We start from the raw sequence: 13,500 nt of genomic DNA on the forward strand, positions 1-13,500 counted from the left end.
ATACTTAATGTGTTACTGATAAGTCATATATATTATTTCAGACAGGTGATACTTTCATGGGATAAGACTCAAACAAATATAACATCATGTTGTAGGAAGACTATCTGAACCCATCAGCTTTCACAATAGTTTAATATCAAAGGGGAAAATTTGGGCATAAACCCAGGAATTCCGTTTCTGCCTGCTGGAAGAGTGGGGGGTGTCCTGGGGTGACCTGGGCCACCCAGCACACCAGCACGTGGCTTTCTGCATATATCACAAAGGTTTTTGTTTCCCTTGGCTCTTTGATATCATTTATCCAGAGTCTGTGATAAATGATTTGCATATATTAGATGTCATCCTTTTGTTTATGAATGAAAAAGCTGAACCTCCAAGTTACAAACTCAAGATGATGGAGGAAAGAAGAAATAAATCCAGGATTTGAATAGTTGATTATCTGACTCTAGAGTCCACACTCTGTGCTCTAAGCCCTGTTAACGTCTGTACAATATTCCCTGCCACCACCCAAGTCTCCTTTTGACTTGTGTGAATCTTGGCCAAGGGTCCAAGTTAGGGTTCCATGTGAAAGAATTCTTCAAAAAACAGGAATTTAGCAGAAGGTAAGATACTAAGATGTGATTGCCTTTTTAGCCGAAGATCATTCACTGGCTGAAGTGTCAGCAAAACTGTTGTCACATCCAACCTCAAGCCACTGGATTCATCCTAATTGGGCACTTAGAGAATTTTTTTTTTTTTTACAGAGACAGAGAGAGAAAGAGTCAGAGAGAGGGATAGATAGGGACAGACAGACAGGGACAAAGACAGATGAGAAACATTAATCATCAGTTTTTCGTTGCGACATCTTAGTTGTTCATTGATTGCTTTCTCATATGTGCCTTGACTGTGGGCCTTCAGCAGACCAAGTAACCCCTTGCTCAAGCCAGCGAGGGTCCAAGCTGGTGAGCTTTGCTCAAACCAGATGAGCCTGTGCTCAAGCTGGCGACCCCCAGGGTCTCGAACCTGGGTCCTCCACATCCCAGTCCGATGCTCTATCCACTGCACCACTGCCTGGTCAGGCACACTTAGAGGATTTTAAGTATCAAGGTTATTTAACTTTGGTTAGTTTTGAAAACAAAACAATAATTAAACACATAATAATACATTCACTGCCTGCCTTAACAAATTTCTTACTATTTTTAAATCTGTAAAATTAAGGCAATGGGCATGGGTTAAAACAGGAAGTTGAGAACACAGGTGTGAATATAGAAATAGTCTAATTTATTAATTGTTATTGGGCTCACTCATCTAATTTGTGGTATAATATTTCCATACCATTTTATTGGTACCAGCTCTTATGAGTTGCATCAATACCCAAGCATATTTCTGTTTAATTTATCTCAGTTTTGCTTGTTTAGGGAAGAGGTCTATAAACTTTTTTTAAGGGCTAAAAATAAATATTTTTTATTTTTCTTCCCCAGGACCAACAGTATGTATCACAACTATTTAACATTACATAAACAAATGGTTGTGTTGTTCCAATAATATTTTATCTACAAAACAGGCAGTCGACCAAATTATGACCATGGGTCATAATTTGATGACCACTGTTTTAAGGAATATACATAATTATAGAAACACTGAAGAAAAACCGAGGGAAAATAAATAATCAGAGCATATATAGAAGAACTCATTAGAGAAGGAGTAGGTACTTTTGTTATTTTTCCCACTGGACACTTAATTCATATTTTATACATGACATAGTATTTAATACAGACATGTAGCATAGAGTAGAGCCTCTTCTATGTAGTACATTGAGAACACTAAACTAGAAGCCAGGAAATCAGGCTCCAGATAAAATTCTGCCACTAACTTGCAATGTTACATTGGGCTAATGGGTACAAAAATGATAGTGGGATTAGATGATCTCCAAAGATCGTCATACTCTAACATGTACTGATGCTATGATTTTCTTACTAAGATTTAAATGCAAAGCTAAGAAATATATATAGACTAAAATGATATAAAACTGTAAAATTTTGGCTTGGGACTTACTGATTCAACCCGTGTAACCAACCAAACTACCAGGGCCAGAAAGTCAAAGCACACTATGGAAGGGACACCACTTAGGGGTCTGGAGTGAGAGGAGCACACAGGTGCCTACCTGGAAGGCTATGAGTGAGGAGTTGGGCCCACAAACACACATGGAGTGAGCAGACTCCTCCTTGGGTACACTTACTACGATGGGCAAGGATTCCTTGTGACTTCAGAGACAACTGTGTGGACATTTTATAAGAGCCTAGACAGAAGAGCAGAACTCTTTGTGATCTGCACACTGTAGGGGACTAGGGAGCCATTCCTGTCCCTGAGCACAGCAGCCCATTTCCAAAGCTACTTAGAACCAAATATGGCCGCTCCCTTCTCAATGAGTGGTGTTTAGGATAGTTGGTTGATTTTGGGGTATTGACTATTGAGAAGAATCTAAGAGGCCCTGTGGCTTGCAAACTATGTTCTACTGAGACCTCTGTAAAAAAGGGCTGGTGTGTGTGTGTGTGTGTGTCTGTGTGTGATGAGAGAAGTAAGCAGAGACTTCCTCTACCCTCAGCTTTTATTTGCTGGTGTGTGAAACACACGTTGGTCCAATTGTTTCATTATAAATGGGAAAACTGAGCCTCAGAAGGGGGTATAAGTGGACAGGGCTGTTGCAGGGTGTGAGAGGAGATTCTACTGGGCATGAAAAGTTCATAGTGATCTTCCGGGGAAGGTGGATGCTGAGGGGTAGAATGCACATGGAGAAGTGAGTATTCAGTCTCGCTTCCTCCCAATGGCTCCCTGGGCCTCTCAGCCTGGGGGGGAACATTCTCATAGAGCTCCTCAGCAGAGTTCCCTGATGGCCTTCTCCCAAGGACGCTGTGATTGACGAGGGCGTAGCACAGCTGGTCTGCGGAGCTCTGGTTAGCATTCTCCTGCTGGTCAGAGGAGACCATCATCAAGACTTGGCCCCTTGTCGTTCTCTTTGCACTTCAGTGGCAACATAAACTCGACCATGGGCAAAGTCTGTCTTCCACAGACCATGTCCCCTCCATCCCTTGGCCTTTTTCCTAAATGGCTGCCCCTACCCCAACACCTAGCTCAGGCAGCCAGAGGGCTCCTGCTGCCTAGAGTTTTCAGCCCACGCGGCACATGCTCTCTGCTCTGGGTTCCAGAGTGACCCCTGACCATTCCATGTAATTCTCAGAAAGTCCATTCTCTTAAAAGAGAACACTGTGATGATGCCTGCATATGACTGGGTGGTGATATTTAAGCACCCATTCTAGAGCTATCTGCATCAATATAAAGGGAAACAATGCAAGAGAAGGTCTCATTCAGTGAAACTTCAGAAGATTAAAAGCAAAGCAGCAAAGTACACAGGAAAAGAGCATGGATTTGGAAGCGAGGCTTGGTTCTGAATCAGGCTTCTGCCATCTTGAAAACTGTCTGGCTTTGGGGAATTTTACTTAGTCTCTCAGTTTTCTCACCTGTAAAATGGGGGAAATAATAGCAAAAAATCTACCAATCCTAAAGGGTTGTTGTGAGAGTTATGAGAGACTGTGCACACAAAGTGCTCAGCACACTGCCCGGCAAAAAAAAAGTGCTCAGTAAATATCAATATTAGTTTCTTTCAATAAATAGTACAACTAAGGTCACTGCTGCTTCTGCCACCAGGCATGCATATGTCCCTGGGCTTATGAGCATGAGCACCTACTCTTTCATAGTAGAGTCAGAAGAGGTCTTGCAGGCCAACTTCTGCTGTCTAGGGTGTCTACATTTCTACCACTAACTCAGTAAAAGGCTTAGAGATGTTCACGTTACCTGGCTGGTAGCAGATGATGTTCCTCCACCTGGAGAAAGAAAATACACTCAATGAGTAACAGCTCATGGGGAGATTGATGGGGACTGGGATACAAGCGACCAGAGAGCCAAGGAACAGCCCGTATCAGGCTGTCCTGACCTACAGCACGTCCTTGGGGAATGACACGACCATCCAAACAAGACACATCCAGAGCTATGCTCCGGCCGAGAGACTGAGTGGAGGGTGACATATCCAGTGGGTTTTCAGTTAGGAACTAACACTTCCCTCCTCTCTCCTTTCTTACACAAAATTCACCGCATGCCTGCTCTGTACCAGGTGTTGATGAGACAAAGAATCAGAAACAGCCCCTGTACTTAAGGGGCTACAGGCTAGCACAGGAGGCAGACAAGGGCCTAAGAAAGAGCCATGGTGCAGGGGAGGGTTGTAGTTTTTACTGTAATTCACAGGGGGGAGTGGTAGTGTGGGGGCTGGTGCTCACGGAAAGTTTTGCAGGGGAGGAAACTCTTAAGTTGAGCATTCCCACTCCTGAACCTGCTGGCAGATACAAACACAAGCGGTCCAATTTCTCTTAAAATGCTAGTTTAGGCCCTGGCCGGTTGGCTCAGCGGTAGAGCGTCGGCCTAGCGTGCGGAGGACCCGGGTTCGATTCCCGGCCAGGGCACACAGGAGAAACGCCCATTTGCTTCTCCACCCCTCCGCCGCGCTTTCCTCTCTGTCTCTCTCTTCCCCTCCAGCAGCCAAGGCTCCATTGGAGCAAAGATGGCCTGGGCGCTGGGGATGGCTCTGTGGCCTCTGCCTCAGGCGCTAGAGTGGCTCTGGTCGCAACATGGCGACGCCCAGGATGGGCAGAGCATCGCCCCCTGGTGGGCAGAGCGTCGCCCCATGGTGGGCGTGCCGGGTGGATCCCGGTCGGGCGCATGCGGGAGTCTGTCTGACTGTCTCTCCCCGTTTCCAGCTTCAGAAAAATGAAGAAAAAAAAAATGCTAGTTTACTTAAAAGCTGTGGGCTCTGGCCATTCAGCAAAGAGGCACACAATACACTTTCTACTCCCTTACAAACACACCAGCTCAATGAGCTTTCACAGGAAGTCTCATGATTGCACCTCGTACAAGAGGTGGGTGAGCGCATGTGAGCCACCAGATCCTCCGTGTGTGGATTTCCTTTCCTGCAGACTGACACCCCAGATGCTTACATCTCCGTAGAGCCCCATGGCCGCCTAGGACTCCTCTGATCATCACCACAGACAAAGGGTTGTGAGCTTCAGCAGACGAGGTCTTATTTCTACCACATTCGGCTCTAATGCAAATTAGGGTTTCCTAGGAATCACAGTTCCCCTGAATGAAATGGCCAGAGGTGAAAGGGCTGTATTGTCCATTCACACCCTTATAGGGTTACTTTCTAAGATTCAGAGTGAATGAACTAGGCTGTCCTCTTAAACTCAGGAAGGCAAAGGCAGTGGCTTGTCTGCAGGCCTATACTTTCTTATTCTCTTTCTCACAGGTGATACCTGTCTCAGATTCTTCTCTCTCCCTGACTTCAGCCCTGTTCTGTCTCCAGAGACCATTGCATCAGCAACCGAGTGGCCTTCCACCACCTGCTTTCGCCACTCGCCACCACTATTTATTCTCCGCCCAGCAGCCTGGGTGATGTCTTCAATGCAGATGGGACTGTACCTGCCCTTTGTACAAAGCTCTTCAGTACCTTCTGCAGTTCTCAAGACATAGCCCCATTCCTAATCTTGACCACCAGGCCCTGCCCCTCCTCTGTGTTCTCTCTGCCCAAGCCAGCCTTCTTGCTGCTCCTTCTGAGTGCCTCAGGCCCCCACCTTCTGCGTTTACTGGTCCCAATTAACTGCTTAGGCCAACCTCAGGGTCTCATGGAAGGACATGGCGACCAATAAGCCTATCCCTGGTTCAACAAGCTCAGTCTAGGGGAGAAAGAGAGACATGTAATTGGACAAATAGCATAAAAATGTGCACGTTTTATACAGAAATTATGTTCAAAGGGCTCTGAGAACAAGGAGAAGGTGCAGTTTGGACCCGTAAGTCTATCAAAAGCGAAAACGATGTGAAAGCAATAACTTACTTTTTGGGGGGAAATCTTGCCTGGCTTTAAAAATGTGTGTTTTTTTCCTGTAAGAGAAAAGGGAAGTTCATTGGTTGTTTCAGAATTCAAAATGACATTCCCTATAAAAGTTTATTTTTCACTTTTTCATTTGTTAAAGTTATAAGCCTTTTATAACAGCTCCTTCAACATAGAGAAATAAGATAGAAAAAAAGCAAAAGTAAAAGAGACCAAACAGAATCTACTTCTTTTTTTTTATACTTTATTGATTTTAATTTATTGTGTTTACATAGATTCAAGTACCCACTGAATATATCTCCCTACCCCCATATTCCCCTCAACATCCCTCCCCCACTCCCCCAAATGCCCTCTCCCTTTCCCTCCAGGATTTGCTGTCCTGCTCTCTATAATGCTGTGTTATATATAAAATATATATAATTTCATTCATCTCTTTCACTTCTCTGATCCATCCTCTCATCCCCTTTCCCTCTGTCCGCTTTCCCTCTGGTCCCTTGGATCCTGCCTCTGCCTCGGTTCCGTTCCTCAGATCACATTGTTCATTGGATTCCTCAAATGAGTGAGGTCTCCCTTCTTCTCTCTTCTCATTTTTCTAAGGCTGACATAAAATTGATTTACAAATGGAGAATTATGGTGATGTTATATGTAGCATTTTTGGAGATTTTTTTTCTGACAAAATATTATATAATTTCTTTCATATGATGTGAGTTAAGGAACCAGGGTTATTTCCAATCCCAACCCTAACCCCAACCTCTGATTTCCAAACACACAAGCGAACAAACAAATATGTCCCATATGCTTGTTATGATTATATGTCCCAGAGGTAATTATACTATATAGTTGACCGCCTGAGAAAAACACAATATATATATATAATATATATATATAACAGAAGCTCGTTATTATCTCAGGAGTCAAGAATAACATCTGCTCTAAGGAGAACAACCATATGTCCTGGTTTGCTATGATAGTTTAGTTGATGTCATTACCAATCACTTAGTGACTCTTAGCTACTTTTATATCCCTTTCACTCTCAAAGGTTTCCCAGTTTTGATAATGAATTATATGATCACCCTAGTTACAAATTTTCTGTGCAAGGGTCAGAAAGGTGTGCTTATGTGCATGGAGAGTCTGGGTGTTGTAGTGGAGTAAGGGGTCTTCCTCTGCACTGATAGCCAGTTTCATCCCTGCTCCTGAGGCTTTCCCATTGGAGGTGCACATACCACCCGTGAGACCATGGTTCCTGTTTTTCGGCAAACCTGAGGCATTGCTTCCCTGACTGACTCTTAGACGATTGTTGGGGCTAGCGGCAGGTTTCTGTTGTGGCCACAGACAGCAGGGAGTGCCCAGATAATTTAGAGCAAATACCACTCTGAAACCACACTTAAGGAAATAACTCCTGAAAGCAATACTCTACTCACCACGGAAGGCAGAAACACCCTTCAGCGTTGTGGCAGTCCCAGCATCTAGAACAGCTGAGAAAGAACACAGATCACCAGGTAGGTTTCTGCAGCTTGGTTAGGCTGACTCTCTCCCCTTTGCCATTTCCATGAAAAGTCTTTTCTTTCCCCTCCATGAGAGTATTCATTCTAGGTGACTTGGACTCATCTATCACGCTAGAATGTCTTCGTCCTTCCAGGACATTAACTGGCTTGGAAATATGAAGGTGACACTATCAATTCCTAATCTGGGAAGACACTTCCTGCTGTATTCTCTGAGAAAGGGATGGGTTTGCTCAGCCTCCATCCCAGGGATTTACTTGGCACCTTGTGATGAAGGACACAAGAGTTATCTCCAGGAAATCAAGGCATAAGAGTGTGGACATTTTAGAAAATTCTTCCAAATACAGGTTAGGCAATATTTGCACAGGATTCGACTGCACTCTGGATTTCTCCTACACCCACCACATTACAACTGCCTGCTCCCTTGTCTGTGTCCCACACCTGACCGTGAGCGTCACAAGGTTGGGGGCCATATTGATCTGTTTAACATGGTCTGCATCACCAACATATGCCACGGTGCCTGGCACATAGCAGATATATTTTAGGTAAATATTTGATAAATGAATAAGTAGCTAAGAACAGAGCAGCTCTAACTGATCCAGAATATCATCAGATCTGCTCCCTTGGCCCCAAGGCATAGCGAGATAAACAGGGCTGTGTACTCTTTACGGAAGAAAGGCTCAGGATCTCCCTGCAGTCAGATATCTAGGCTGAAGTCTAAGGTACCCTTCTGGGCCTCTTTCTGAAAATGAGGTGTGGTCAAATCCTACATAGTTGAATGTAAACAGCCTTTATAAAGTATTGTATGTTTCAGTAACACTATGTAAAAACATTTGGAAACACCACCTCAAAATATTCTTTCCCTGTGAGCTTTCCCGGGGAGTTTCCTCAGAAAGGGCAGTGGAGGCTAGGCTGCTCATGCGTGACCTTGGCTAGGGGTGCCAGGTGACTGACAGTTCTGACAGCCTCTAGGGTCAATGTACTATCAGAGCCTTTGGGTCTGAGAAATATTGCTGTAGTTCTTCCTCCTCTTCAGGCTTTATAAAAGGTTCTTTTAGCCATTTGTTTATATGTCCTGTTTCTGCGACTACAGAAACTGCAGGAAAAAAAACCATCAAATCACACCAATGCTAAGAAAATCAGGTTCCCTGAAGAGCTATAGGAGTGAAGGAAAGGAGACAGTCAGTTTTTAGTTAATGGGTCAACATCTCTGTACATCATAAGCCACAGTTTCTTAAAATATAAAATGAGGAAACTTATACTACTTACATTCTGGAAGTCACATAAAGTTAAATATGGGCTAAGGCTATTTTTAAACCCCACTCAACTTTTCTGCAATATATTCTTGCATTTCAAATAGGATGTTTGGGTTTGGGGTGGGTTCAGATAATCTTTGTGAAAGAAGCCAGACGAATCTCTGACAACCAGGCTAAGGACCAGCAATTCTGTCTCTTGCACAAAGCTTGCCTGCCTCCCAGTCTACCCAATCTCTCCCTTGTTAGAATGCCCATGGTCCTTTTGGTCTGTTTTATCTTCTGGAGTATATGCATTAACATATGCTCATTGATACCTCATTAGCTTGCAGTGAAGAAATACACACTCTTTGGGGGAATCTCTGGGTCCTTAGCTCCTAACCCAGGAGTTGGCTCAGTGGTTACTTCTTGATATTCTTCTAAAACCTTCCCTTGAAACCATGGAGAAAGTGCATATAACTCTACTGGCCACAGAACAGCTGACTTTGTCACTCTTTAGGATTCTTGGACACTGGGAATCTGCTTTCATATTTTAGTGATCCCTGGCATTCAGAAGGCCCCGTTAGAATGGATTGGTGAGGAAGTCTTGGTTTAATAGCATCACAGTAATCACAAGTGTTTTTCTCCACAAATCTCCCAACAATTGTAGTGATGTGGGGGATATGGTCACTTCAGGAGCAGAACCTTAGAGCTTAAAATGAAAAGGCCAGGCTAAAACTTGGACACAAAGGTACTTGAGATAGACAAGCAAAGAGACAACAGAACATTGAAGCCCCATTTCTAGTTGTTACAGGTTACACTAAGCTTCCAGCAAAATGGCACATCTCTTGTCCAAAGGTCAAAATGATTTTGTCTTCTGTCTTGTCTCCTCATTTACTATCATTACAACTGCTGCTGAGTCTAAACAGGGCCCTCTGTGGTGGGGTCTGTGATGTCCAGGACCAGCCTGACTTCACTCTTCTGGGCAAAGGCTAGGAGAGGCTCAGTGGGTTTGCTCTCACCTGGGTGTTCCTGGCTTGAGGTTTTGATCTCTCAGATTCCAGGGTAGCTCCTGAGTGTTCTGCTGCCGCCTAAAACTCAACATACCAGAATGAGCTGTTTCCAAGATTCCCACTTCTCTTTATGATTTTTCCTGCTTTCCTTAGTTCTGCTATGTGTGTCAGAACCCCAGATCACTTTGGCTTCCCCTTGTTGCCCTCACATCTTTTAATATGTCCTCCTAAAGAATATACCACAATCTGTGATCTAATGTTTTTTTCCATTGCCATAGAAATGGCTGCCTATGTTTTCAATGCAAAAACAATCTGAAATCATTTTTTCCCCCAAATGTCCAGGAATCCCCATGATGACCCTGAGAATATCAGTGTCTAGACAGGCCTATCTGCTTGGCACGGTTTCAGGGACTCTACACAGGAATAGGGAAGGGTAGGGTGTGGTCTCATGTAGATTGCCATCTTTCACAGAAAGCACCAACACAGAGAACACGGGATGTAACAGGAAGAAAGTGTTAAATAAAAAAATAAATTGTTTTATTATTTGGGTTAGGTTTCTGCACAACCAACTTTTCATTTGTTGGGAGTTGGGGTTATAAAGAAAATAAAACTGGCCCTGGCCAGTTGGCTCAGTGGTAAAGTGTTGGCTTGGAGTGTGAAAGTCCCGGGTTCGATTCCTGACCAGGGCACACAGGAGAAGCGCCCATCTGCTTCTCCACCCTTCCCCCTCTCCTTTCTCTCTATCTCCCCTGGCCCACCCTGAAGCCAAAGCTTCATGAAGCAAAGTTGGCCCAGGTGCTGAGAATGGCTCCATGGCCTCCAACTCAGGCGTTAGAATGGCTCCGGTTGCAGCAGAGCGACACCCCAGATGGGCTGAACATCGCCCCCTGATGGGCATGCCAGGTGGATCCCGGATGGGTGCATGCAGGAGTCAGTCTGCCCCCCTTGCTTCTCACTTTGGAAAAGTACACACACACACACACACACACAAACTAACAATTAGTCACTACTTACTGTATGCTTTATACATATACACACATATGCATATATACATATATGTAGTATACATAGTATACTACTTATTATACTATATACACTATACATCTAATGAAATGTATATAATTTATATAACATACTCTTTCTATAATATATTACATTTAATCCCAGAATAAATTCATCGTGTTGACATTATGATTCTATTTTTTACCAGTGAGGAAACTGAGGCCAAAAAATTAGACAGCTTGTCTGAAGACTCTCATCCAGTAAATGAGAAAAAGTAGGTTTCCTTTTAGCATATTCCTGCCTCTAAGATTTCAGCTCCTCTCATGAAGCGATAGGTGTCATTCTGCCCAAAACCAAGGGAAATTTTCCTGGCTTTTGTAAAAATTTGATCTGGAAAGACATGGTGGGGGTGTGCTGATTGGATAATAACTAAAATCATTTGGAAATCAGGTCCAAGTAAATATAAGACTTGTGACTCTATTAAGGGAGACATTTTAAGTCAGCATGAGGTTGAAGAGGCTGGGCCAACTTATTAATTATTTGGAAAAAAACACTTATAACTGACACCATATATTGAAGGTATGGGGCTAAATCTGGAGCAATACACAACCATATAAAAGTATAGTGTGGATTTGTCTTATCTTGGGATGGGAAAAAACTTTAAGCATAAATTGGTAGATACAAAAAAGCATTAGAAATTTAATTCAATTATGTTTAAAATATAATAAGAAAAACATAAAAAGTCTGGATGGTATAAGAGACACAGACTAGAACAATATTTTTTGCTACATTTATGATAAAGGCTAATTTCTTCAAAATAAAAATAGATTTTATTACCAATAAAGCAAAGTGGACCAAAATCTAGACCAAAAATAGGCTAAAAGTACTACTCTCTCAGATGAAGAAATACAAATGCCTGAAAAGTACATTTACATAAAATAACGCACCCAACTTTATCAATAGTCATAACTGTGATTTACTAGTTTATTTTATTTCTTTCTTTATACTTTATGTATTTCCCAATTTTTTACAACATGTATTAATGTCAAAATCCTTGGCCCTGGCCGGTTGGCTCAGTGGTAGAGCGTCAGCCTGGCGTGCAGAAGTCCCAGGTTCGATTCCCAGCCAGGGCACATAGGAGAAGCGCCCATCTGCTCTCCACCCCTCCTCCTCTCCTTCCTCTCTGTCTCTCTCTTCCCCTCCCACAGCAAGGCTCCTTTGGAGCAAAGATGGCCCGGGCGCTGAGGATGGCTCCTTGGCCTCTGCCCCAGGCGCTAGAGTGGCTCTGGTCGCGACAGAGCGATGCCCCGGAGGGGCAGAGCGTCGCCCCCTGGTGGGTGTGCCGGGTGGATCCCGGTCGGGCACATGCGGGAGTCTGTCTGACTGTCTAACCCTGTTTCCAGCTTCAGAAAAAGACAAAAAAAAAAAAAATCCTTTACCCCCACACCAAAGTTTTAAAAAACAAAATTACAAATATGACGCTAATCATGATTTTCTCAGACACATCAACTCCATATTACGTTTTACTTTTCTTCTCAACAGTTATTTCTTTATGTGTCCAGTCATTTGTCCAACACTTATTGAGTGCCTTCTAGATGCCATAAACAATACTAGGAAATAGGAATTCAAAGATGAGTAAGAAAGAGTCTCTATATTTGAGAAACTCGTATCTAGACATAAAAATAAGGATTCAATAAAAGAATGCTAGTTGCAGACTGACAAAAGACTGTGAGGATGTGGGACAGGAAGTCTCAGACAGCACTAACTGACACTCAGGGAGGGACAGGAGCTGGTCCACAGGCTTGTAAGGCCGTGTTTCAGCAGGTGGCATTTGGGGTCTTGTGTTCTGGCTCCCAGTAGCATGAACTGAGGAGGTGGGACCAGGGACATCAAGAATAATTCTATAGGCACCCTCTTCCACTCTGCTAGCTCATTTTCCCTAGACCATCTCACTTCGTACCACGGTGATCCCGGTATTAGGTGATACTAATTTTAACAACAGCTGCTTTGATGTTAATGAAGATGATGTTCCAAGAAAACAGTATCTTCTAATAATTGAACCCTACACTGTATCAGGCACTATGCCAACATCACACACACTAGAATCCTCCAAGGTGTGTATTATATTACTATCCCATGAAGACACTGGGGTCCAGAAAAGGTAAGGCAAGTTCTCTACCTCTTGCTTATCTGTAGCAGAAAGTGTGCCAGATAGGACCTCATAATGACAAGAAGCTTGCTTTAATATTTTGAATTTAGTGATTAAAAAGGTAGTGGTGGTTTTGAGCTTCTAGGGGTACACGAAGGGCTCAGGAGAGCATCCCTTGCTGGGCCTCAGAAAGTTGTCCCATTCTGCGGCAGGTGGGCCATGGCACAGGCCTCCCATGATCAAGTCCTCCCCTCTCAGCTGTTCTCTACCAGCTGTGCATGGTGACTCTTGGGAGAAGGCCAACTCTATGAGGAATAAGCTTGGTGTCAGGCACATAGGAGCCATGTCAGTTCCTACTCAATTCCTAACCCCCATCCCCTGCCCAAAGCAGACCCATCCCCTCTGGTCCCTCCAAGGGGGTCTGGACTCACCTGTTTCCCCTCAGCAGAGAGTTCCCCATTCTCTTAGACCTCTGGGTACATTCCCCTTAGCCTGCTTTGTTCGCTGACAGGACAGCCCCTGACTCACAGGTGAGGCTGCGTTGCTCTGGCCACTAGTGAGAGAGAGCTAAAAGGAGAAGAGTGTCTCTCTGTGGAGGGAGGAGGAGCCCAGGGGAGGAGAGTCAGAGGTGCACACGTGCTTAACTTCCTAAAATATCAGCGCCTGAAAGAACCAGGCTATTGGTTTAAAC

General features: G+C 43.9%; 1 protein-coding gene across 4 annotated transcripts; it reads right to left on the reverse strand.

Moving 5' to 3' along the window:
• Positions 1 to 1,281: 1,281 nt before the first annotated feature.
• On the reverse strand, positions 1,282 to 13,359 carry GCSAM (germinal center associated signaling and motility). 4 transcript variants are annotated; one of them, XM_066347190.1, is made up of 6 exons: positions 13,241 to 13,359; positions 9,668 to 9,736; positions 7,333 to 7,386; positions 5,915 to 5,961; positions 3,829 to 3,857; positions 1,282 to 2,942 (listed from the first exon to the last, which is right to left on the reverse strand). In XM_066347190.1, the coding sequence occupies exons 1-6, from the start codon at positions 13,267 to 13,269 to the stop codon at positions 2,628 to 2,630; spliced, it is 543 nt and encodes a 180-aa protein (XP_066203287.1). In that variant the 5' UTR covers positions 13,270 to 13,359; the 3' UTR covers positions 1,282 to 2,627. The 4 variants fall into 4 exon arrangements, with proteins under 4 accessions (XP_066203287.1, XP_066203288.1, XP_066203286.1 ...); XM_066347191.1 differs by lacking the exon at positions 3,829 to 3,857 and having other exon boundaries at positions 1,282 to 2,971; positions 7,333 to 7,377; XM_066347189.1 differs by lacking the exon at positions 3,829 to 3,857 and having other exon boundaries at positions 1,282 to 2,971.
• Positions 13,360 to 13,500: the final 141 nt, after the last annotated feature.

Source organism: Saccopteryx leptura, chromosome 8 (genome assembly GCF_036850995.1).
Source record: "Saccopteryx leptura isolate mSacLep1 chromosome 8, mSacLep1_pri_phased_curated, whole genome shotgun sequence".
In the NCBI taxonomy this organism is placed as follows: domain Eukaryota; kingdom Metazoa; phylum Chordata; class Mammalia; order Chiroptera; family Emballonuridae; genus Saccopteryx; species Saccopteryx leptura.

Bases quoted from the DNA above. Each gene is read 5' to 3' on its own strand.
- GCSAM (XM_066347189.1), bottom strand. From the start codon at position 13,269: ATGGGGAACTCTCTGCTGAGGGGAAACAG. The intron at 9,737-13,240 runs GTGAGTCCAGAC...GTTGAGTTTTAG, and splicing joins TCTCTGCTGAGGGGAAACAG to GCGGCAGCAGAACACTCAGG. The intron at 7,387-9,667 runs GTGAGAGCAAAC...GTTCTTTCTCAG, and splicing joins CTCAAGCCAGGAACACCCAG to CTGTTCTAGATGCTGGGACT.